This window comes from Aricia agestis, chromosome 12 (assembly GCF_905147365.1).
Source record: "Aricia agestis chromosome 12, ilAriAges1.1, whole genome shotgun sequence".
In the NCBI taxonomy this organism is placed as follows: domain Eukaryota; kingdom Metazoa; phylum Arthropoda; class Insecta; order Lepidoptera; family Lycaenidae; genus Aricia; species Aricia agestis.
In genome coordinates this window covers 8,759,242-8,786,799 of record NC_056417.1, presented here as the reverse complement: position 1 = coordinate 8,786,799, position 27,558 = coordinate 8,759,242, and the positions used below count along the sequence as shown (strand labels likewise).

The 27,558-nt window shown below is 36.5% G+C and overlaps 1 protein-coding gene across 1 annotated transcript in view; it reads right to left on the bottom strand.

Moving 5' to 3' along the window:
- Window positions 1-4,494: 4,494 nt before the first annotated feature.
- The window catches only part of LOC121732305 (protein yellow), a 41,350-nt gene continuing 18,286 nt past the window's right edge, over window positions 4,495-27,558 (bottom strand). The window contains exons 4-9 of the mRNA XM_042122147.1: window positions 22,750-22,947; window positions 14,681-14,822; window positions 9,609-9,795; window positions 8,890-9,084; window positions 7,136-7,268; window positions 4,495-4,723 (exon numbers count right to left, since the gene is read on the bottom strand). Coding sequence (XP_041978081.1) covers window positions 4,574-4,723; window positions 7,136-7,268; window positions 8,890-9,084; window positions 9,609-9,795; window positions 14,681-14,822; window positions 22,750-22,947 — 1,005 coding nt within the window. The 3' untranslated portion in view covers window positions 4,495-4,573. The remainder of the gene's footprint in view (window positions 4,724-7,135; window positions 7,269-8,889; window positions 9,085-9,608; window positions 9,796-14,680; window positions 14,823-22,749; window positions 22,948-27,558) is intronic.

Sequence of the window (27,558 nt, the reverse complement as noted above, 5' to 3'; positions counted from 1 at the left end):
CGTAGAGGTCGTGATATCGATTTATGAAGTGACTTCATACTTGTTTGAGTGAACGCATAGTCTGCGAACATAGGCACAGTATGGGAAATACACCTTGCCCGTAAGATTATAAGTTGTGTGATAGGCATCACGTTTTCTAATAAACTGAAGAGAACAACCGTGTAGTGTGCACTAATAGTTGCATTGAATATTATCTGTGATAATAGGTTTTAAGAACTTGTGAAAACAGCGTTTTTTTTGCTGTTCTAATAATTGTTTGTTTGTTTGTTTGCGATAGATCGAAACGATCAATCGCCAATAAGTTACTGCCCGTTGATACCTGTGAAATCTGAAGAATCGGATATTAATAAACAAACATTTTATTATTACTTTTAATTATAAAAATGTAAAAACTAAAATTTTACAATGTTATACACAAATCCATCTTTGAGAACTTACACAAAAATAAATATAAATTACAAAAAATAAATACAGCTCGTGGTAACTTTATATTGGAATATAAGAGATTTTTTTAGGGTTCCGTACCCTAAGTGTAAAAATGGGACCCTATTACTAAGACTTCGTTTTCTGTCCGTCTGTCCGTCTGTCTGTCACTAGGCTGTAACTCAAGAACGGTAATAGCTAGAGAGTTGAAATATTCACAGATTGTATATATCTGTTGCCGCTATAACAACAAATACTCACTAAAAACAAAATAAAATAAATATTTAATCTCCCATACAACAAACGTGATTTTTTCTTTTGCTCTATATCAATAATGGCAACAGGTAGGTACAAATCACAAAATCCTTAGTTATATGTGTAATTTAATATTTTATAATAATATTAAAATAAAATAAAAAATTAAGGGGGCTGCCATACAAGAAACACAATTTTTGGCCTAATTTTGCTCTATAATTACCACTAGCTGTTTGACCGAGCTTTGCTCGGTATCCGATGAAAATGACATTTTCTAGAAATGATTCCTAGCTAGATCGATTTATCGCCCCCGAAACCCCCTATATACTAAATTTCATGAAAATCGTTGGAGCCGATTCCGAGATTCCAATTATATATATATATATATATATATATATATATATATATATATATATATATATATATATATATATATATATATATATATATATACAAGAATTGCTCGTTTAAAGATATAAGATTATAGAGCAAAATTAGCGCACGGAACCCTTCGTGCGCGAGTCCGATTCGCACTTAGCCGATTATTTCTATAAAGCTAAAATGAACTAAGTAAGTACATACAGTATCGTAAAAAGAAACGTAAAAATATTTAAAAAATGTCAAAAGCTTTGAGTTTTGACTCAGGGCCTTTGTGTAACCTCAGTTAAACCTGAATTAGAAAAGTAATTTCTATAAATCATAGAAAATTAAATTATTATTTTATTAGACTAGAGTCTTTACGTTAGACGGTGTTTTCTGCTAACACTCAGTTTGAAAATAAATAAAATACCAATAAGTATTTATATCAAGAGGTTAAGACTGAAAGCTTAAAACTATGTAAGTAATTATTTAGTGTCACAGGTCTGAGCCTTAATACATGCTGTATATGTATACTAATCATTCATTACGGTATTTCTTTTAATAATTAAGTAAGGTAGTAAGGCCCTCTTATCGTACATAGCTGCTTATTTTTTTATATAAATCTAAGCACGAATTTTAACGCTGTCACATTAAGACAAAATATTAATTTTCATTATAGGTATATTAAAACAATGAAAATGAATTTTCATTGTTTTAACATATCTTTCAAAATCTTGATTAAAATTGGTGCTTAGGTTCGGTAGGCCGTTAGTCTCTATAAAATTTACTGTTATATCGCATTTTACTTATAGATATGTTTTGTTTATAATACCTATGCATATTTCTTCATTATAATGCCCTCTTATTGTACAGTTTACCAATTAACATTCTTATACATGATATTCATTAAATCTAATTGAAATATACAATCACTAATGTTGTAATTTACCAGTACCTATCGGTAGAAGTGGACATATTTTATGAGTGCAGGATATTTTATGACAAAGGTCAAAGATGTTATATCTTAAAAACTTTAGAAAAAAATAGTTATTAATGGTTAAGTACTAAAAAAAGCGCGTCGTAAAAACTTCCATGACATTAAGAGGTTATGTGCTTATTCAAACCACTTCAAAAACTAGTCTACAAAAAATATAAGGCTTAGAAAAAGTTACAATTACATTATAAAAAGTGCTTATAAAATTAAACTTAGGTACATAATGGCTGCGTTCCAGATGACGTTAATTTTGACCAAAACGCTCAAAACGTCCCCTTCTGCCGTTCCCTTTGGCGACCGGGGTCGTTTTGATCGCGGCTATGACGTCACTCATGACGTCATCATTTTAGCTCAAAACGACCCTTGACGAAGATGGGTCAAAGTGGGCGTTCTAGTTTTTTTTTAATTTTAACGTAACTATATCGCGAAAGCCATGTTCGGAAAGTTTTCAGGACAGAGTAGAGACATTAAAACTTTATATTATTGCATTACAAATAATATTTTAATTACTTAAATAAATTAAATAACATGTAATGAAATATTTTGATTGGAAAATAAATTGTTTTAAATGAAAGGTCAAATGATTTCTTATAAAATATAATAATTAATACTAATTTTCATCTCTCCTATACCTGTTGACTTACTCGTACTTGACTAAGCATTATGCGGTATTGTTACCTAACGTTTATAAGTATATTGTGACAATATTCAATATTCAAAGTATGTGGTTTTGTTATTAAAATATGATTCAATGTAAAAAATCAAATATAATAAAAGTTTAACTATATTAAAATATGATTACTCAAGTAAAAAAATGTAATACTAAAAACGAAACAAATATAATAGCATTTTATTTGTAAAATAAATGTAACTATAAACAATAAAATTACTTTTATTTACGACTTGAAGAAAAGGATCGTAGACGTAATATCCAAGTTCGGTTCAATGTACCTATGTATAAAAAAAAATATAGTTCTTTTTTTAAACTTTTCTCAAAACGCTCAAAACGATCCATAATCCATTCCACTTGGGTTTGTATCACTGACGCTCACATGCTAGTGGAACGGGAAAAACTACGGTCTTGAGCGTGAGCGTTTCTAACGTCATCTGGAACGCGGGGAATATTTACATAAACTTTTCTTCACATAATCAAGGACTAACTTGTATGTGTTGGCTTCTTGTATTTAAGATTTTGGCATTGCTAGCCATGATCTATGCGAGCATTTTCAGTTGATGATATCTATGCTACTTGTTTACAGTTTGGCAGTGTCCAACCGAAGATTCGGATCTGGCGAAAATTATAATGTTCGGCCAAGCATTCCGTTCCAGTCCGAAATCCATATTATAATAATATTATAAATGCGAAAGTGTGTCTGTCTGTCTGTCTGTCTGTCTGTTACCTCTTCACGCCCCAATTGCTGAACCGATTTTACTGCAATTTGGATGGAGATACTTTGTGTCCCGGGAAAGGACATAGGAGACTTTTTATCCCGGAAAAATTTACGGTTCGATAAGGAGGCAGGCGTCATGGAGTCATACTCATAACTAAAGCCGAAGATTAGTGGAGGGTTTAGTTTCTAGAATGCGTCCCAGCTGCTGTTATCCGATGTTTGAATGTCAATATAACTAATAGGACAATATGAAAGTTTTCCAATCATCTTAATAATTGAAGACGTGAGTGGATGAACACGATAACTAACAGTAAAAAAATTGCCGGTTTTTTTTGCATAAATAGAGGCCTTAGGGCCAGGCCATAACAGTGCGTAAAAATCTATGACGTCGCAGAACGCATCGTGGAAATTTGCGATGCGACAGCGAGATTTCCGATGACATTTTTGCGTTGTGAGAACGCATCGCATTTCTGTGCGATATTGTTTTTGCGCTGCGACGCCGCAACACAGTGTTGTGTCCTGGCCCTTAGGGCTGGAAAAGTGATTTAAAATTAAAAAAAAAACTGTGTATTATATGTGTAGCCAGGTGACGAAGTAGATAAGCTACAAGGTTTATTCAAATTATAAGAAAAAAATGTAGTAAATGTCCGTATGTTCCAAAATGTTACTTATCGTGTTCTTGCACTCACGTCTTGAATAATTATTATAAATTAAAATTTTGGGATAAAGGATTAAGGATTTGAATATATTTTTTTGACATTTCAAATTTTCACCTAAGTGCTGACGGTTGACTGTGTGATAAGTGATTACTCGACTTCGGACAAAAATTAACCTCCGGTTGGACACTACATCGACCTAAGAATTAAATGAGTATGATATTTGAACAAGAATATATTTTGACACGGCAGTTTTGAAGATTCACAATAACTAAAATATACAGACGTAAAACCTCCTCCTTTTTGGAAGTCGGTTTTAGAGAATTATCTACAAGACGAAAATGTACCATCGAGGAAATTGATTCCTAGGCAGTTGACAAACCAACGTTATGTAGTTAAGTAACCAACGGCTGGGTTTGACTTAACGCTACCAAATTTCTTAGGTCCGCCAACTGCCTAGAAATAAACTTCTCTTATAGTATAATGACTGGGACTTAGTAGTAGGACGTATAGTTTGTAGAGCGGCGCAGGACGTGGGCGGGGAGCGGAGAAAGCGGGACGCGGGGGGCGAGCGGCGCGCGCGGGGCGAGGGGGAAGCCATTCCCGTAGCTGTCTTCCACAATACGGATTATACGGACGTTGATCTGAAAAAAAAAGTTTTTTTGGTAATTTTTTTTAGGTAGGCAAATCCATGTCCATACTAACCCTCGGACGTTCTAGGGTTGACAGCTGTCAAAAGTCGGACTACTCAGTAGTTATACATGCGAAAATGTGTCTCTTTCACACCAAAACTGGTGAACCGATTTGGCTGAAATTTGGCATGGAGATGCTTGGAGTCCCGGGAAAGGACATAGGATACTTTTTATCCTGGAAAAATGTTCGGTTCCTGCACTATAAACTAATTTTTGCACAACGGAGTTGCGTGCGTCATCAAGTCTTTTATAAAATCACTGGCAACGTTAGGGAGGGGCCACTAGTGTAACACTCCTCAAGTGCGATAGTGTAACCGTTTATATTGCACTTAAACCCTGTGGTCATCCTCGGTATCGCTTTTTGGGGAGGCACGGCCCTACTAAGAAACTGGCATCGTATTCTATCTATAATAAAATATTAACTAAACTACGCCTAAATAAACTATGTACTATCAGATAAATTGATTCCTTGGCAGATGGCGGACCTAGGTAATTTGGTCGCATTAGGTCAAATCCGACTGGAAACAACATTGAATTGACATAAGTCATAAGCCGATCAACTGACATAGGTCCGTCAACTGCCTAGGAATCAATTTCTTCGATGGTACCTACTTATTTATTCTTTGTTAATATAGTGTAAAGAAATTCAAAATATAATACGTAAATCATGTAATCACGGTCGATATACTTTCTAATGGATTGGTTTTCATACTAGAGCACCGGCACAATCAGTGGTGCGTAGAGGAAGCATGGACCATCGCGCTTCCGACATACCTAGTCACTACTTTGTGGCGTAACAAAAGCGCGATAGGTATTGTTAAATACTTGGTTAAGAAGGAAAACACACGTGCAAAAGAAATACCGTTGGTTGTCTTCGGTGTTTGATTTTGGACGGAAACCAAAACGGTGTCATCTAAATACCGCTATAGAGGGAATTTTTAAACGGTAATTTAATGTAATTCCTTGTGAGATATAAGCGCAGCTACGTTCCATGTACTATCAGAGAAATTGATTCATAGACAGATGGCGAACCCACTAATTTGGTCGCGTTTCGTCAAACCCAGCTGACAGATCATGAATTACAGTTTACATTAAATTGACATTATCCGACAAAGGTTTTCCTCGTGACGTGGGAGAGCCATGCTTCGGCACGAATGGGCTGGCTCGACCGGAGATATACCACGGGCTCACAGAAAACCGGCGTGAAACAGCACTTGCGCTGTGTTTCGCCGTGTGAGTGAGTTTACCGGAGTCCCAATCTCCTACCATTTTCCCTTCCCTACCCTCCCATATTTCCTTCCCTGCCCTCCCGTATTCCCTTCCCTACCCTCCCTTATTACCCTAATCCCTCTTAAAAGGCCGGCAACGCACCTGCAGCTCTTCTGATGCTGCGAGTGTCCATGGGCGACGGAAGTTGCTTTCCATCAGGTGACCCGTTTGCTCGTTTGCCCCCTTTATTTCATAAAAAAAGGTCTGTCAACTACCTATGGGGCTGGGCTATGAATCAATTTCTTCGATGGTACATGTAACATGGTCATTGTAAAGTTTCAAAAGCAAGAGTGAGATATTTTCTGCTTCGATAGAAATAATGATGTTTGATTTGAGTGAGTAATCTCTGTCTATACAGGCCTATTACAATTAGAGTATTAGAGGTATCGATGAATATGTATTAGATGTAATCCAATTAAATATTTAAATCAGACAACGCCCAGACGTCTGTTGCATGCCGGCTGCTATCATGACGACACGGTATGATGAATGAGGCATAAACATTGAACACACCCGGCTAACGTGTTTGCTATCGTTATTTGTTTTGCTAATTCGATATTGATACTTGGATATCAATTCTATTGTTAGCATAAAATACCGGTGTTATAATGTAAACATCATTGTTCATATTGATGCAACTGTATTGGATGCTGGAATGAGTCTAAACATGTGCTATAGCCAAGATTAAATTTATACAGAGCTAGTCCAGCACTAAAGCCCAGCAATCCTGATTGTTGGCACACGCTACTGTATAAATGTAAATCAGCACCGAACTCAAAATAACGCTACACTCAACTCGTAGCTCAATGCATGACCTTGAAACTCTTTAGGCGCCCGAAGGAGCACTATTTGAATTTTTACACACTTTGTAGCATTTCTTACAACTGGCATTTGAGATCTTTACCCACCTCATAAATATGAGGTGGGTGGAGTTCAGTAAGCGTACTGTGTCTAAATAGACACAGTACGCTTACTGAACTCGTAACTCTACGCATGTTGACCTTGAAACTCTTTACTCGCCTAAAGTTGGTATCATTAAAAATTTCGCATGCTTTGCAGCATTTCTTACAACTGGCATTTAATTTCTTTACCCACCTCATGTTTAGACACAGTGCGCTTGAAGAACTTGTGGAAACGGGTGGAGAGGACCCACACGGCGCCGTTGTCGCGCTCCGCCCACCGCACCTCCGCGCAGAACTGCAATTTCTCCGGATCTTGGGCCAGAACTCTGCAATAAAATCGGTAAATTTCTTAATAGTTGTATGGAAAAACGAAGAAAAGCATAAGTCAAGCACAAGTCTAAAGAATGGCGAACTTTCTTTGGCAAGAGAAAATATCTGAGTATCTTCAATCTGTTGACCATTTATTGAATCGAATCGAGATCAAAGTTATGGCGATTAGGTCTTTATTATTAAATAAATACCCAATCGTTATAACTTTAATCTGGATTCGATTCGCTGCTTTTGTAATATTACTTCACCCAGGTAGGGGATAAAATAAGGGGTAGGAGATAAAATCAACGTCAATTTTCCTGGCAAGTAGGCAAGAATTAAAAACGTGTTACCTACTCTGCGCAAAATTAAGTATTGGAAACAAAATATATTTTCAGTCAGATTAGTAAAAGTCAATTTTCATGTTTATTGTATCAATACACCAGAGTCAGACAGACCATCTTCTAGAAAAAGGTATGCCCGCCTAGCTGAAATCCTGGGTACGCCCTTGCTAGTGATTCTTGGAAGTTTTTTTTTATGAAATAAAGAGGCAAACGAGCAAACGGGTCACCTGATGGAAAGCAACTTCCGTCGCCCATGGACACTCGCAGCATCAGAAGAGCTGCAGGTGCGTTGCCGACCTTTTAATAGGGGAGGGTAAGGAAGGGAAGGGAATAGGGGAAGGTAGGGAAAGGAATAGGGTAGAGGATTGGGCCTCCGGTAAACTCACTCACTCGGCGAAACACAGCGCAAGCGTTGTTTCACGCCGGTTTTCTGTGAGAACGTGGTATTTCTCCGGTCAAGAAGGTTCATTCGTGCCAAAGCATGGCTCTCCCACGTGTAGAGTATCCAAACATAATAATTATAATTAAAAAAAAAGATAATCAGCCATAACCTTTATTTTATTACCGTTTAAACTAAGTAATTTATTATAAAAACCGGAATTCCGTTTTGGTACGGTGTTGCGTGATCATAATTTTAAACTAGTGCGTTTTTGCACTGGATCGGGTGAGAAGTATTAGTTACAAATAATAATCACTCACACTGATTATTATTTACGCAAGCAGCGGGTATGAACACATTTGTGTTAATCACATCCGACATGCACTATTTATATGCGATAAATCATCCGACCGACGGAAAAATTATTAATTCTATGTAACTTAAAAATACCTTGAATTAGCAGTATTTAAGTAATCGTTTAGATAATAATATTATGTAAAATAAGGTCTAGCCTTTGGCATAGATACTTCAAGATGATTGACTATTTGGTATTCATTTACTCAAATCGATAGCTAGTATATTAATAATAATTCTATAAATAATAAATAGTTATTATATTCTTATGTTATACCATTTTTTACACTGACTTACAATGAATGTTATACTTTTACAATGTTTTGTGATTTGTCTCTGTCTAACGTATTCAAGAGACTTTTCGAACGTATTTGTTAGAAAAGTATCTTCAGATATTAAAGACAAACGAATGGAAAAGCGATGGTAGTTAAGTAGAAAGTATCATTCTCGTTTCTTCATGTCCCATGTGCTGGGAGAAGTGCGAACAGTTTTATTTAGGTACGCGTTCCTACGTACGTACGTCTTTTTCTAGCCCATAAACATGAACACATTAAGATTTACCTGTGCGAGTTGCTGATGGGGTTCCACGCGGCGACCGCGGTCTCGGTCATGGGGCTGAAGATGATGGTGTCGTCGCGAGGATCCACAGCAATACCGAGACCCTGCGAGGACTTGCGGCCGACCAGGTTGACGGGCAGGTCAGCACCCTCCGCCGGCGGACCGGAAGCCAGCACTGCGGTTGACACGCTGAAGATTCTGGAAATTGTAAGGTTTGATATAGTAGTGGATAAAAAAAACACTTATGAAATGATGCATGCTACGAGGAGTTGTCAAAAATTTCGCCTTAAGCCTTAAGGTCAATTCACATTGTAAAGTCCTAAGGGGTATAGTTGCGAGTGGCGAATACCTATGTATTTTTAATGAGTCATTTTTTAGAACAGGCATAGGCTGCCACATACGCAGCAGTAACACCACTGGCGGCAAGGCTGTCTAGTGTACTGTGTATCTTCATGTGTAGTCACTTTGCAATGTGAACCAAAGCAAGTGGACCTTCTAAGTTCTATCCAATACAATTTACAGTAACTGTAAATTGTATTAAGTAGTAAGTTCTGACTTCTGACAGTACTATAACTGTTATAGTACTGTCAGAAGTCAGAACTCTGAAGTCATCAGAAACTGAGATTTACCAACACTCCATCAATAGTACATCATTTTGGTATTGCAAAATACTTACAACGGTGGCTCAGCTACCCAAAGTAAAATACAAATTCAAACCCTACCTGTCAGTAGCCAAAGGCTGATAGTACAGAAGACCCTGAGCAGGCGAATGAGCTAAACCGACCACGCCGTCCATAAGGGTGAACTTTTCTCCCAAGATGTCGTACTCGCCCAGGTCGGGGTCGGGGTACATGGACGCGTGGGTGACCCGCCATGCGTTGTCGCGCTGACCGTCGTACACTATGATGCCTGAAAGAGAAAGAGCGATAGAGAATAGAAAGGAAACGCAAAGAAGATTCATAGTAACAACATAATATTATATTATGTATTGTATAAAAAAGTGTTTTAAATGTATTTTCAAACTAGCTGTTGCCCGCGACTTCGTCCGCGTTGACTTTAGTTTATAATTGTTCCCGTACATCGATTGAGTCGTTTACGCGGAAATCAGAAAAGCATATTGTGTGGGAACCGCACATTTTTCCGGGACAAAAAGCATTCCTTGTCCCAGATTCAAATTAGTACATATCTGGAAATCTCCATGCCAAATTTCATCAAAATAGATTAAATAGTTTAGGCGAGAATCATAAAAGTTTATTGTGCGGGAACCGTATATTTTCCGGGATAAAAAGTATCCCTTGTCCTTTCCCGAGACTGAAAGTATTGCCATACCAAATTTCATCAAGATAGATTGAATAGTTTAGGCAATAATCATAAAAGTTTATTGTGCGGAAACCGTACATTTTCCGGGACAAAATTAGTATTCCTTGCCCTTTCCCGAGACTCAAAATATCTCCATACCAAATTCCATCAAAATAGATTGAATAGTTTACGCGCAAATCATAAAAGTATATTGTGCAGTAACCGTATATTTTTCCGGTATCTTTATACCGAATTTCAGCAAAATGGGTCCAGCCGTTTACGCGTGATGTCGTGACCACGCGAAATACTCGTATAACGTTCCGCGCAGCTTCCCCGCGTAAATTAGATATTTCACAGACAAATTAGTCCACATAAAATAGCCTATGATCCTTCACGTGGTCTACTTCTTATCTGTGCCAATTAACAGATAAATTGCTACCGTAGGTCGTGAGATAAGCCCTTTCAAATAATTTCCCCCGTTTTTTCCACATTTTCCTCTATTTATTCGCTCCTGTTAGTCTTAGCGTGATAAAATATAGCCTATTGCCTGCCTCGATAAATGGGCTATCTAACACTGAAAATTTTCAAATCGGACCAGTAGTTCTTGAGATTAGCGCGTTCAAATAAGCCCTTTCAAATAATTTCCCCCATTTTTTCCACATTTTCCTCTATTTCTTCGCTTCCATTAGTCTTAGCATAATAAAATATAGTCTATAGTCTTTTTCGATAAATGGGCTATCTAACACTGAAAGAATTTTTCAGATCGGACCAGTAGTTCCTGAGATTAGCGCGTTCAAATAAGCCATTTCAAATAATTTCTCCAATTTTTCCACATTTTCCTCTATTTCTTCGCTCCTATTAGTTTTAGCGCAATAAAATATAGCCTATTGCCTTCCTTGATAAATAGGCTATCTAATACTGAAAAAATTTTTCAAATCGGACCAGTAGTTCCTGAGATTAGCGCGTTCAAATAAGCCCTTTCAAATAATTTCCCCCCGTTTTTTCAACACTTTCCTCTATTTCTTCGCTTCTATTAGTATTAGCGTAATAAAATATAGCCTATAGCCTTCCTCGATAAATGGGCTATCTAACACTGAAAGAGTTTTTCAAATCGAACTAGTAGTTCCTGAGATTAGCGCGTTCAAACAAACAAACAAACTAACAAACTCTTCCGCTTTATAATATTAAGTATAGATTAAAATAAACGTCTTAATATTAAAAACAAAACAGGATTAACTAAAGTAGGTAATTTATCGTAGTAGTAAAAGTAAAATTATTAGTGTCATGTTGTCAAAAGCTTATTTCCGTGCAAAACTAATATTATTAAAACGTCAGTTTTATGTTTTTGATTTATCTCGTTTCTTATGCAAAACATTACAGAATTAATAGCTTCATAAATTTCATCTAGATATGTAATTTTATTGAATGTATAGTTAACTATATCGTTAAAGCAGTCACCATAATATTATCAAGACGCTTTAAATAATTCACCGTAGTAGTTCGCTACTATCAATTATAATGGTTCGGTAAAGGTTTACAAACCTACCCCAATTTTTTTGTTTAATAATTATTATAAGTCGACGGTGCCCCGCTAGGCGGGGATCGTATTTCTGGGTGGTTCACAAAAAAATAACCACGATGGCCTTATAGCGTCTAACCTAACCCAATCAAGTCGCATTGGGCCAACATTGCTATTAATTACCTAAGAATAATAATAATTATGTTTTTATAATATAATGCTTTTGGAATGATAAATTATCGTCCTCCACTCACCACAGCCTTACGATGCCTTAAAAACACTAACGGCCGTTCCCAATATTTGATCTATCTTTGGTTTTGCCCTACTAGAGATAGGAATAGCTCACATTAGACATTAGAGACATATATTTTATGTCAATTTAATGTTAGCTGCGATCGGTTGTATGTCAAACCAGAGATAGATTGAATATTGGGAACGGCCGTTAGTAAGTAAGTAACACGTAAAGACCAGAAAACATAAGACCTTATCTCAAGATTACGAAAATTTCAAATGCGAATTTCTCCTAAACGGGGGGTTTTCCGGGGGTGGAAGTGGTACGGGGAGGTTTATCTCACCCAAAACATCCTTCCTCAACCCATGTGACCACCAAAAAAATTGGGGTAGGTTTGAAAACCTTAGCCAATGGTTCTTGCACTATAATATTATCCACAACTCTTGTTAAAACAACATAATATAACACATGTTTTCATTATTCTCCATAGTGAAAGCGAAAGCGAATGTTTCATTCTTGTTAAGAGGGTATAATTATTGTAGACGTCAAATCGCTGAACCTGGATGCGCACGAAGTAAATAAGTAATTATTATTCTGCTTGCGAAATATAAGTAGATTAATCGCGTATGTGCGTTTTAGCTGTGTATAAAAGTTACATTAAAAATCTACAAACCCACGTTGTTTTAATTAAAGATTATGCCTATAATTATTGAGGTAACATCAGAGAAATTTCCTTACAGGTAATTTCTCTGATGTTACCTCAATAAAAAACCTAGATAATTTGGTCGAGCTATGTCAAGCCTAGCTGACTACAGCAACTCATCATGTGGCCTTTCCAATTTGGTTTTATTAGAATTACATATTTTATTAGATGCATAATTTTAGCCTTTGATTGCTACGATGGGCGTCAGTTGTACGTGCTAAAACCGGCCAAATGCGTGTGAATCCCCACGCGCAACTTACGCGCAGGGATTCCGTAGTACCACTAGTTTTTTTTAATTTTTGTATGGTCAATAAATGTACATTTCTAACGTGTTTTACACTACTAACAACATCATCTCAGTTACTTTCAAAGGAATTTGAACGAGAAGTTCCTTTATACTTCGCCGAATACATTTTTGAAGTGAAAACTTCTTTAGCGGCGTTGAGCACTTTTGTGGGATGGGTAAAAACTGTGAAACTTGCGTCAGATTCTCGTGCTGATCGAAAAACCGTAAGACGGTTGGAGAGTAGTGTTGTAACATCGAAATCGATTAATCGAACAATCGATTGTTTTTTTTCGATTGTCGATATTTTTTAATCGATCGATTTTCGATTAATTAAAAAAATCGATTTTTTAAAAATCGATTTTCTTAAAAAAATGGGTTAAATTTTTTATCGATTGTAAGGGTTTTGATTAATTAAAAAAATCGATTTTTTAAAAATCGATTTTCAAAAAAATGGTTAAAAAAAATTGTAAGGGTTTCGATTAATTAAAAAAAAAACATTTTTTAAAAATCGATTTTCATAAAAAAATGTGTTAAAAAAAATAATGCACAACGTTAATAATCAATTTTTCACTTCTGCCGGCACTCCCGGAGTGTAACCCGTCTTTTTTTTTAGTTGATCGACTATTACTCAATAACTTATGAAGTCTTCTTAGCACTGATATTTCCTTTTAAATTCAGCATATTTCCTACTCCCGCGAATTTTTTCAGATTTCCAGAAGCAACCGTTTAGCTGGTAGAAGGGGGGACACTGGACTCTTAACGATTTTTTCCACTTTAAAACTTAATATTTCACAAACGGATCCCTAAATCGGAAAATGATCTAGGAATACTCAATATTTTTAAAAAACCTATCCCACAAGATGGCGTGGACGCGAAAACAAAATTTCATCTCCGCTTGATTTGTAGGGGAGATACCATAAAAAAAATGTTTTTTAATTTCATGTACAATTTTGTCGGCAGCATTAATATGTGCACTCATGCCAAATTACAGCTTTGTAGGTTTACAGCCTATAGTCTTTGAGCAAAACCGCGGACAGACTGACAGACGGACAGACAGACAGACAAACAGACAGACAGACCGAAACTATAAGGGTTCCTCGTTGACTACGGAACCCTAAAAACATATTTACAATATTGTTGCCAATCATGATTTAAATCCATCAAAGCCTTAAGTCATAACTCTTCTAAATAAAACTTTACGAACATTTCGATATAATCAGAAACATAGTACTTGAAATAGTTGTTCACACCGCAATTAAATTGCAAGTCAAAGTAAGATACTAATCTTAAAGCTCTGACTAATGATTTCCAAATGACCAGAGATTTCACACCTGATTAATTGGACAATGTGAAAACAAATTAATCGACAGTAACACCCCGAAAATGCACACACAAGTGCTAATTGTGTTCCACAAACAACACGCAATCAAATGTTTGACACAGTTTCCGTGTGAGAAGTGGCTGTGACACCTTACGTAAGCACTGTATCGAATTAATAAAAACTGTTCTCGCTGTGTCTATTGTTTTATACTTATACAAATGGTTGAAGTTTTTAAGCTGGAGATGCAGACTTGGATGGGAAAGAAATTATTACATACAAAAATGTTTAGTTTGTTTTTTATATCATAATATAAGTAAGTCTACCTTGATTAAGATAAATAAGAACAGATTTTAGTGCTTTAACATTGGACGATACGATATCGGACCGATAGACCAAAGAGGTTTTTCAACCACTTTTTTAAACTTTTCACTTACCAGGAGCTACAGTATCACTGATGTAAGCGAAGATGTTGTCGCACGTAGCGGAGTGACGGGCGGAGCGGGTGTCGTCCAGCACGATGTTGGTGAGCAGAGACGCGGGACGCAGCAGCTCGCGGGGGAAATACACGCTTCGCACCTGAGAATAAGAGTTATTTTAGCAGAGATATTAGCGTCTAATTTAGGTCTCCATATGGGATCTTTCTTACAGTTTTATTACATGTTTGCTGGAGGATATTAGTTTTTTAATTGTTTCTTGTAGAACCATCCATATTATCTCGTATTAGGTCGTAATACTCTTGTTTATTACCAATAACTAGTTAGCAATAAACTATACAGTTAAACCAAAGGGCTTAAATAGAAAATCCATACTCCATAATTAGTTGGCTTTATATTGTAGTTAAGCCTTTTAATAGAGCTATTATTAGGTTTTACAACCCACCGCATACCGAACTTGATATTATCATAAGTGAATTGTCAACTGCACGATTAACCTAACCTTCACTATGAGTATTAATAAATACTGATTACTATTTAAATGTGTAATTAAGCATTAACAAGGCGATATAATCCCTTCAAACTTATCTTACTCCGTTTGTATAAGATTGAACGTTAGTAGTGTCGCTAGCATTAAGGTGCTCTAGAGAGCACCTTAATGCTAGCGACACTAGAGGGTTAACAGCTTAAACGTATTGTAACATATCGTGAGAGATCTCACCTCTGACAGTAACGACCAAAATACAAAATATAAATACAGTATCATAACTCAGTCGCATGCTTGAAATAAAATTCGTGCAACACTCTGACAAGCTTTTCGCTCGTGCCTGCATCATTGTGCTATCTAAATGTTATAATCACGTTTATGTGTGTGCACCCGATTCAGATGGTGTAGTATAAAGGACTACTGAATATTATTATACTGTGGTAATGAACGGTTAGCTACCGGAGACCAAATTAAATATAGAAGTCTTTGCCGGAGACACGCTGTTAGTAGGGTTGCCAGGTGAGTCACGAAAAAATACCGGACAACCCCAAATGGGGGGAGGGGGTTGTTTGTATGGTAGGTCGCAAAAATTTTCTACATTATTATTGCGGTTATAAAATTGTGGTTGCCATAATAGTTACTATAACTTACATATCGAAATAAAGGTAGAAGCTTTTAAAAAAAATTACCAGTAACACCGACGTTCCTCAAAATACCGGACATTGTTCTGTCCGGTATGACCGTTTATTTTTTACCGGACAGGCCTCGAAAATACCAGACTGTACGCTTAAATGCCGGACATCTGGCAACCCTAGTTGTTAGACGTTATGATGGTGACCGAACCGTATGTTCACTACCGATTACATGTAATCTAGTTCATTAGTTCACTTAGTTCAATATCATAATAACTCATTCATTATATTAATAATATTATAATCTTTTTGACGCTAATATCGTTTGCTATGAGGAATATTCAATTAAACCAGCGTTTTACACGTTAGAACGGCGTTAGGGCGTGTTCATATGACTACGCGCACAATCCGCGTACACGCAGCAACCGTCTTTTCACCGCGCGGCTACCGCGCAGTGACCGCGCAGCCACCACGCAGCGTCCACTCGGTTGCTAGGGTATCCATAAATTCAACTATTTCTATACTCAATCTTCATAATTTTGAAGTCGGTACCAGCTCTAAAAGTTTCAAATGTAACCTATTTTGTCAGAGAACCATAAAGTTAATATACCTAGCGGAATAGAGCAACAATATCGAGCTGTCAAACGAAACCGAAATAGTTTTACATCTGTGTGTAAAAATATGTATACGTATACACTTACACAAGCATGATTGAACATCAAATCAAAATAAATTTACCTTGTTTCTTTTTTTTCTGCATCTGGCATTGTCTCAAAACCTTCTAATAATATAGTACATATTTCATGCCACGCTTGCAAAGTTTTACGTTTGGCTTTGTATATTTCGAGAGTCTTGTCCCACAAAACATCCCTTTCTTCTATTAACGAAATTAATAACTCTGACGACATGGCACAAAGGCAACGGGCATCCGTCGCGCGGTCTCAAAGGGAATGAGTAATGACAGACACACTAGCCGCGCGGGCGGTGATCGTAGACTGCTCAGCCCCCGTAGACAAGTGGCAAAACGCTAACGCTAACGCTGACGCTAGCGTTACAAAATGTATGGATTTGACATTAGTATTCGCTAGCGAAGCGATGACTTATGTCAAATCGCATACATTTTGTAGCGCTAGCGGTAGCGTTAGCGTTAGCGCTTTGCCACTTGTCTACAGGCCCTGGTCGCTGCGCGTAGGCTGTGCGGTGGCTGAGCGTACGCTGCGCGGACGCTGCGCGGTTGCTGCACGTTCGCTGCGCGTACGCGGTTTTTGTGGAAATATTTGAAAATAAGCTTTATGTAATTAGCATAGAACCTCAAACTGCTTTAACGTTTGGGAAAACACGCGACGCGCGCTGAATCCGCGCGCGCAGAAAACACGCACGTGTGAACACAGCCTTAACACTCGCGCGTACCCGAGATACTAAAGCTACATAATATTATATCCCGTCCAAATGCCTACGCGCGTTTCCTTAAGGTACAATTCCGTGCATCGCGACAGTCGTAAGCCGCGCGCGTCTGTCAAAGTTAGAAACGGTGCCATACATTTTTACTATTGTCGCGTGCGGCCGACGACAGTCATAGGTCGCGATGCACGGAATTGTACCTTTACTCGCGCGTAAACCACGTGTAATAAGCGGGACTCTCGAGTCTCGAGTTCGACTCGCCCGTTCAAATGCGCGAGCGACGCACGACTCACGCACGAGTCGACATACTTGGGTGCCAACTGCCATTGCAAAAACTTATCATTATGTTCTCTAAGCTTTGGATTTAATGTTATAAACATACTATGCGTCATTCTGTCACGTAGAATTGGGTGCACGTTAAATCTTCGACCTTCTCTTCTTTTACGATGTTTCCATCGACGGTATGCAAGCCACAAGCCCACAACACAACTACTGTTTCCGAGTCCATGTTTGTAACTGGCTGAATCCCTCCCAGCGTAGTAACGCGCGTAAAACGCGGCATCTGGATGCAATAGAAATTGAAACGCGCGTATGGACTAGTGCGTAAAACGCCTCATCTGGACAGGCTCTATGGGTGACATACCGTTTTTACCTCTTGGGAAATTATGAGTATAATTTTTTTTTAATGAAATAAGGGGGCAAACGAGCAAACGGGTCACCTGATGGAAAGCAACTTCCGTCGCCCATGGACACTCGCACCATCAGAAGAGCTGCAGGTGCGTTGCCGTCCTTTTAAGAGGGAATAGGGTAATAGGGGAGGGTAGGGATAGGAAGGGAAGGGAATAGGGGAGGGTAGGGAAGGGAATAGGGTAGGGGATTGGGCCTCCGGTAATATAATCGGTAAAATAATTAAATGAACATGGTAATATAAGTACTCATTTTGCAACATCTTCGAACCCTATCCATGTCTAGTGTTAGTACAGTCCTAAGTTTAAGTAATAAGTAATTTAATAAGGATCCGTTTCGTTACTCGGACCTACAAGGAAACTTCGTCTCGATTTTCAGGTTATTTCGTTTCCTTTCACTTTTAAACTTAAATATGCTATAACGGGTAAGTACTGACCTTCCGTTGAAGTATTACACAATGGCAAAATATTTGGAATGCTTGGATTAAGAAAAAATTAAGTAAAAAATAAAAAAGTAGCAAACCTACAAAATAACAGATAGAGTTGTATCTGTAACACGCAGAAGTTGCCTTAAAAAGTAACAGACAGACACACTTTCTCATATTTTATAATGTAAGTATAGACTAATTATACCTGTAAGTTATAACTTACTAGACGTTCCGCGCGGCTTCGCCCGCGTAATTTAGGAATGTCACGGAAACCGTACATTTTTCAGCAAAAAAAGAAACCTATGTCCTTTCATGTGGTCTATTCTTCATGTGTGCCAAATAACATAAAAATTGCTCCAGTACGTTCAAATCAGCCCTTTCAAATAATTTCCCCCGTTTTTTTCACACTTTCCTCTATTTCTTCGCTCCTATTAGTATTAGCATGATAAAATATAGCCTGTAGCCTTTTTCGATAAATGGGCTATCTGACACTGAAATAATTTTTCAAATCGGACCAGTAGTTCCTGAGATTAGCGCGTTCAAACAAACAATCAAACAAACAAACTCTTCCCAATTATAATATTAAGTATATAATAAGCAATTTAATTATTAATTTAAGGATTGCGTCCATTAAGTAAATAACTTACGAGTATATTGGCAACTTAATATTGGATCAAATTACTTAAATGCTTGTTATTTGTGTGCTAGTGTTGATCTTTGCAAAGTGTTTAGTCTAACCACTCTGTACTTTGTTTCAAACTATCATACAAGAATAGAGCTCGATCTAACTGCACCATAATAGCGGTGCCTTTTACACCGACCGATATCGTATTAACTCAACATAAAATTAAAGACATTGAGTATAAATTTGACTAGCTGCGCCCCGCGGTGTTACCCACAGTTTAAGTGATATAGTTCTATATTGGTTTATTATGGTAGTGACGATGATGATGATTAATGTTATTTGCATAGTACGTAGCATATGCTTTCCGTTCTTAAAGCAACGTCGACACTCTCAAACTTGTATCTATAAAGAGTCAGGAGTTCTCTCACCACCTTCCGAACCATGGTATACCTTGGTGCAAAATCTTACTTGTTGGTATCATATGCTTAGAATACTGCTCACGAAATCGAAGTCACCACATGTCTCCATATAAATTTTGAGGAGTTCCCTCGATTTTTATGGATTCCTTCATCAGGTTACCACTTTTATGATTATAGTACCAAATTGGGATGATATCCTATACACCAAAAAAAAATTGAAAATCGGTTCACAAACGGCGGAGTAATCGTTGAACATATAAAAACGAACATAATACCTCCCCCATTTTGAAAGTCGGTTAAAATTGTAGCCTGTATGTTATTCTGATGTACTTATAAGGTACATTCTACATTATTGTAAAGTTTCATTAAAATCCGTTCAAGTAGTTTTTGCTGAAAGAGTGTTACTCTTTCACGCAAAAACTACTGAACGGACATTCATACATACATACATACATACTACAAACATACATACTGTATCCAAACTTTCGCCTTTATAATATTAGTAGGATGTAATTAGGACGGTAATAAATTATTAACTGATATCAACTTACAGACCTAAATGTTCAATTTTCAGAGACGCGTTTCTCTTTTGTACGCATCCCCCTAACTATAATATTCCTACTTTGGTAGGAAATTAATTTTTTATTTCAATGACGCATATTTTATTCACTTACAAAAACTATTAAAACATTGTCGTTATTCATATAAAGTACAAGGTCTATATTACAGACCTATAGGCGTATAATGAACGCCCCTGGGTCGATTTGTGCCCACAATAACCTGCCCCGCCCGTCAACGCAATGTAACGTTCCCAACACTCCTATTGCCATTTAATTTTGCCACACTTCATTCTTCAATACTATACTTATTGAAATCGACTCAGTAATTGTATAATGTATTGTGATCGATAGTTTATAACTTTAATGATTTCGATTGCTTAATCTATTAACTATTGTCACCTAATATTGCCTGTAAAAGTTAAGTTTTGTGTAAACTATCAGTACAAAGTAAAATCATAATAAAATTATACTACGTCAAGAGTTTGTGAATGTGTATGTTTGATCCTCCTTCAATCAAAAACTACGGAGCGGATTTTATTGAATATAGTAAGATTTAATGAAATTGAATATAGCAAATTTTTAACCCGAAAACGTGTAGTGTTTCCATGAAATATTGTAGTAGCTAGGTTTTTTCTGGAGCCGCGGGTAAAAAGCTACTTGCACAATTTACATTGTACAATTGTAATGTGGTAAAATTAGATACCAATTTCGATAATCGCATCAAATTCTTCTTGTATCATTCTAACCAGTTGCGATTCTACAATTTTATTCCTTTTGTAAAGTATGATGTAGGCAAATACTCATTCATTCATTATTTTCCACAAACCTCTCATTTTGCTCTACTGTTGCCATTTTGGCTTGGCAAAAAATGGCGTAACATCGAGCGCGTGGCCAATGGTTTGACGAATGTCAGTCACGGAAGTGTAATGGCCTTGGGAAGTGGAATGTGAGAGTCAAGTTCCTCTCGGTGCATAATACCTTATGACCTTGAAACGTCATCATACGTCATATACCACTACTTCTGGCGGCTTTTTCTTTTCTTTTCTAGTCTCATTCTGGATATAACAACCACTATTTCGTTCTTTTTTCTTGTGACGTTCGGCTTATTTTACAATCCATGTAGCCTATTCCTTTTCTTGTCACTATGTTTTTTCTTCTGGTTTTATTTAAGGTAGCTTTAGCCCCATTCTTATAGGGCTAAAGCTACCTTAAATAAGACCTTGTGGACAATGTATATCTACCGTTTGCCTACCTCCTCATATTGTCTGTTTTTTCTAAAATATACTATATATTCAAAAGTAGACTCGTTTTTGGCCATTTCTCTTCCTATTTTTCATTCTATTTCTCTTTTATATTATCTTCATCAATCGTTACAATATTTTATAAGATACCGAATCGTTTTTCTATCTTCCGTTTACTAAAGTTTTTAAAATGCACCGTAATAATACGGTGTGATGAGGGACATATTTTATTTTTATTTTTTATTGTTCATTACATCATAATAGGCTTAGACTGGCACACTGGTCTACTTTCTAGATATTTTTTGCACTTCCCAATGTAGGTATATGAATAGTAATTTTTTTCTTCCGTAATAACCACCGTAACGATTTCTATTATGATTGAAATCTATAATATAGGTAATTGGAGTTCAACCATCGAGGACCTTGCAAACAAATTGCTCTATTGTCTATCTGTTTTGAATTGTTTCGTGGCAAAGTTTTGAATTTTAATGTTGTGTAGTATAGACCAAAAAATAATCTAATAATGCAGGAATACAATTTGACATTTTTTTTTTACAATTTTTACAATTAGACCCACAATTTAGCTAGCGCCGAAATTAATTTATCACTTAGTTGGCCACGATAAAGAATATCCTATATTATATCTTTTCGTGGACTCTATCAATTCAGACCAAATTTTATTAAAATCACAAACCGGCGCACTTTTACATTTACATAATTATTATGGCATGGATAAATTAAACATTATACCTATCGTATCCATACAAAACTATCATTCAATAATCTGATTCCAATGTCCATATTTACGTCAAGTTACCCATACAACACAATCAATAGTTCTCACAATGGCGTTACACCCCACTGCGGCTCTGTCGCAACTCCATTCTTATCTTTCACGAACAATTATTTTTTCCACATTTATCGGCAGAATGTGTCCCAGTTTCGGAGGGTATGTCAGGATGTGGCGAAATCTCGTCCATCACTCAACGTGTCACACCTAGCGCTATAGACCATGTATGAACTAATTCCATACGTTTTATTGTCAGCAATTAAAAATGATTTGCTTTTGAAAAAAGTTGCCACGACTACAATTTATTGCTAGCAATTAAAACATATTTTGCCTTAAAAAGTTGGTTAATCGAAGTGTTACACATTCAAATCGTTCATTACATGTTTTGGCAAATAAGTAGATTAAATTGATTGCCCGTTTATGCAACTGGGCCCAAGATTTTCAGTACATAAGGACGTTGCCTACGTCGTCCATTTTGTGACAGTGCCACGTACCCAAAAGTAAGTAAAATTACGCGTCCCAAGCCATCCTCCTAAATCATGTTATACGCAATACGCACCAGCGTAACTTACAAAGTCTGAATATGCTATAGCTCATTCTGCCCAGAACATGCAGAAGCAGAAGCACAATATCTTAATGCCTCATTGCCTTAGTGTAGGCGCACACTAGGAGACACGCGTCAGCGACAGCTCGGCGACTAGACGCGACGAAAAGACGCTAGATGCAAACGACAACGCCGCGTCTGACGCGACGACAAGTCGACGTGTTTGCGATAGCTCTTAATGCCTATCATCACTCACCAGGCGATCCGTAGCCATGTCGAATATGAGTATCTTGGGGGGGCAGACTCGTCGGAAGTCGTCGAGGCTGGTGGTGACGCCGGCGTCGAGGACCCACAGGCGGTTGCAGCGGTCGGCGCGCACGCGGTACACCGACACCAGCCCCGTGCAGTTGATCTCGCCGCGGCCCGCCGTGTGGTACGACCAGTCTGGGTACGCCTAAAAAAAGAACAATTTTTTTAATGTCATGCTATCTCACCCGCGCATTTGCCATGACCAGTTCGGGTACGCCTAGAAAAAAATAAATATATAAAAAATTTGATGACGCCCGCAACTCCGTTGCGCCAATTATTGTTTATCGCGAAGGGAACCGTACATTTTGCCGGGATTAAAAATTCCAGGGACTCAAAGTATACCCATACTAAACAGCAAAATCGGTTAAGTGGTTTGGGCATGAAGAGGTAACAGACAGATAGATAGACACATTTTCGCATTTATAATATTTGTATGGACTATGGAAGTATAGATATGTATTGAAATAAGTCATAAGTCATGTAAAATCTAACTCTTGTTAACAGGTGCTGCAAGAGTTAGACTTAGAACGAATCATATGATCTCTCAAACTGCAATAGAGTCGTTTTACCACAAGAATCAAAGGGACCTAAACTTAGGATCTTTTAGATTGTAGTATACTCTTCTTCTTGAACTTATTCTTGTAGACTGACTTGCCACGTTAACGACGAAAATAAGGTTGAAAGTGTATGAAACATTTTGCCACAACTAATATAATAAGCCACTTCTACTCCTTATCTCTACCTATAGATAATAAAATGGGTCTTATTGCTCTTATCTAGATATTTTCTTGCATTAAAATTCAATTGCAAGAGAAGTCAATGTTCGCAAGGACTCGGACTGACAGTCACAACCTGTCTGATTTTATCTGCATTTAAGCATTTGGCAATAAACACAAAGGTAAAAACTGCCGTTTATTCTGTACACGATACGCAAAACAATGGAATTTACAATAAATTACTATCGAACTTAAAGTGAATACGACATCACAGTCAACTTAATAAAACAAAAATAATACGACATTCTAACAATTTCATTGTTAGAAAAATATACTTTATTATACTAGACTCTAGAGTCCGAAAATTTGTTAATCGTAATACCGTAAGAGAATCGTATATCCCTTAGTAACCACGTACCGTACGTTTTGCCACTTTAAAATCTACACGACTCTAAGTACATAGCTCTTTACCAAATTTTGTCTAAATAAATTTGAAAGGCAAAGAGTGAAAGACGTTTTAGCATTAATAATATTAGTAATGAACTAATTAGTATGATATCTCAATGTAACTCGCCACATTCTGGCACAAGGAATCACAAAAGAATAATGAACTTTTCGTTTAACCATTCCAATTTGTCAGTTAAAAAAACAATTAGTATTAGGCCGCCAAATTAAAATAAATGCCGCATGCCAGTGACTAGCAAATTAGTTCATTAATGGCAATAACTTTGATCGTTACAATTAATATTATGCCACTTTGGCATATCAAATGGCAAACGCCATATCTGCCAAGGCCTTACGTTACCCTTCACGCTTTCTACAGTCGTGCGTCGTGCACCGAGACTCGGCGCCAAAGGACAGGGCTGCCAACTACCAAAAACTTATTGAGTAACTTGATTTTACCTACAAACGTTGCCACATTCATACAAATATTATAAATGCGAAAGTGTGTCTTTCTGTTATCTCTTCACGTCCAAAGTCCGAGCTTGCTAAAATTTTGTATGGTTATATTTTGAGTTCCGGTAAAGGACATAGGAAACTTTTTCCCGGAAAATTTACAGTTCCCGCGCGATAAACGACGCAACGGAGTTGCCGACGTTATCTAATAAAACAATATTCCATTCCTGAGACCCAGATCTGTTTCCATACCCATCTAAATAGATTCAGCTGTTTAAACGTGAAATTGTAACAGATAGAGGGACATACTTACATTAATAAGTAAGAATGACTGAGCTTACAGGTTTTGTTATCTGCAATACCAAAGGACTTACAACCGCATTTAGTTCGTTGAACTAAATGCGGGACTCTTCTAGGATTCGCTGTTAACAAGATGGATTTAATAAGATCATTGGAATACTGTAATGTACCCAACTATTGAAGTAATTTTAATATTATTAAAGATATTCTTATTTATGATGTTATAATATTATATCCAAGAATATCTCACGATTAGCAACCCTACTAACGCACAAAGGCCGCTCAATCGTTATAATTGGTAGCAAAATGTTGTTACGCTTGTAATTCATTTTAGTAGGCTTGTAATATCTTTTTTATTGCATCTAATTAGTAAGATGGATCTGACTATACCAGTAAGACATCCCACGTATCTGTTTAATCTATCAGTACTGCACTTTGGATTCAGTATTTTAGAATTTAAGGCTTTTCAGGGCAAAGTTAAGAACAATAGAAATAATAAAAATATTGCAATGTTTATGCATTATAATATTTTTATTATTTCTATTATATTCTGCTTTTCTGGACATATCCAGTAATATTCAATAACTTGTAATAAATTTTATTGCATGATATTATGCACACCTTGGGAGTAGGATGGCTTCTTGCAAGGCTACATTATTATAGGACTTACAATTATTATGTATGTGGATATTGTATATAATATTTAGTTACAAAATTGTAAACTTTATTTTAAAAGATTAATTTTTTTCTCACTTTTTTTGGTAAAAAAGTGGGCCCCATGCGAGTTTCTTACGCCGGTTCTTCTCGCCGGGTTAGTTCCCGGACCGGTGGTAGGCATCATGTAGGACTTTCTGAAAACATTTATTTTAAATTTATTCAGAAATAAAACAATTTTGATTTTGATTTTGATTTTTATGTTTTTATTGATATAATAGCTATTGCCCGATTTATATAACACTAGCTATTTGACCGAGCTTTGCACGGTATTCCATAAAACATGAATAAAATGACATTTTCTTAAAAATGATTCCTATCTAGATCGATTTATCGCCCCCGAAACCCCCTATATACTAAATTTCATGAAAATCGTTGGAGCCGTTTAAAGATATAAGATTAAAGAAGTATATTTATGTACACGCTATTGCACCACAGTACCTAAGATTTCTAGTTTGTAAATTCCATTGTGCTTTACATTGTAAGGTTTTCAATTTAGAATGCAGCTCAGACTACTTGATTTATATTGAATACGATGTAATGGTTAATTTATTTAGTTTGTATTTTCATACACATTGTCTGAATACTTTGTTATCCATTATAATATTATAAGTGCAAATGTTTGTCTGCTATCTGACTTCACGCTTAGGCCGCTGAACACGGATGATTGAAAATGAAATTGAAATTTTTAAAAGTAGTAATGTTCAGTTCCGTGTTCGAAAAGCTATCCCGTGTTAAAGGAACTACAGCAGTGGTCCCCAGCCTTTTTTTCACACGGGCCACAAACATGTTTTGATCTTGGTGTCGCGGGCCACAACAAACATTTTTTAAGGTTAAAAAATAACGTCCTTCAAAATTAACGATTAAGAAGTGGAAAAAATTCACGACTGAAATGAAAAACGACGACTTTACATAATTTTGCCGGTGGGCGTGAATTTCAAAACGGTTTAACATCACGCGGGCCACAGATTAAGTCTCGGCGGGCTACATGCCGCCCGCGGTCCGCGGGTTGGGGATAGCTGGTCTACAGGATAGTGTTACGGTTTTCGTGTAATGAATTTGCGATCGAATTTCTCAAACGACATTTATTGTTACGAAAATTGCAAACAGTTTACGTTTTTATTGCCTAATGTTTAATATTTTTTTATTTCGTCATATTTATAAAAATACATTTAAGGTTATATTAGAATATAAACATATTTTTAGACTAGTATAGGCTACTTGACCTATATTCAATTTCATTGAACAAATATTTCTAGTAGAACTTGGCCTAGGAAATCGTATTTCACCCTTATCATCAAATAAAAGCTTATGATTGATAAATAACGTCGATTTGAAAATATGATTTTATGAAAATAGGATTTGTACTGACGAAAACGCTTTTGCGGTACTTCCGATTTGGATGTAACGTCATCATACTCGTCATTTAATATATTTTATTTATCGCGCTCGTTATATGTAAGTTTATTTGTACATAAATAATAAGAATAAGCCTAGAAAGATTTGTAAAATATATTTTCTTGAATAATTCAAATAAAACATCAGTTTTATATATTATCTCCATTTATTGTAGACGGGAAATGAAATGGCCAAAACTTTTCTCCAAAAGTTTTCAACATTAGAAATAATTTCTAATTTCTTATTTAATTCTTTTATAATTTTTGGGCACTTTTAGACTCGTACATTTAGCACATAAAAAAATTTTCAATAAAGAGTGTCTAAAATACAAAACGTATGACGTCACACTATGGCGGGCAGTGTTTTCGGCGCCATTTATAGGGCATATTTTTCAATCAACATTTTTATGGGTTTCTAATGTGTAAAATATTAAAATATTAGTTTTTTTTTGTGAAAATGAATGATTAAAAAATTAGGTCAAGTAGCCTATTTTACTATAAACTATTTTCTAAGATTTGTATGCGACCGAGTAGCGAGCGCGTTGATGTCTTTTACTAGGCTTGTTTAATTTTATAACGTAGGTCACTCATTATATTTTATTTTATAAAACAAAGCTATAAAATAATAATAGCATTGTAATGTTTATAGCTATTGATTATATATTTTTAGCTCGACTCGTACTGTGGGTGTATAATAATTGTGCACCCTTCTATTTCTCAATGAACGCTAAA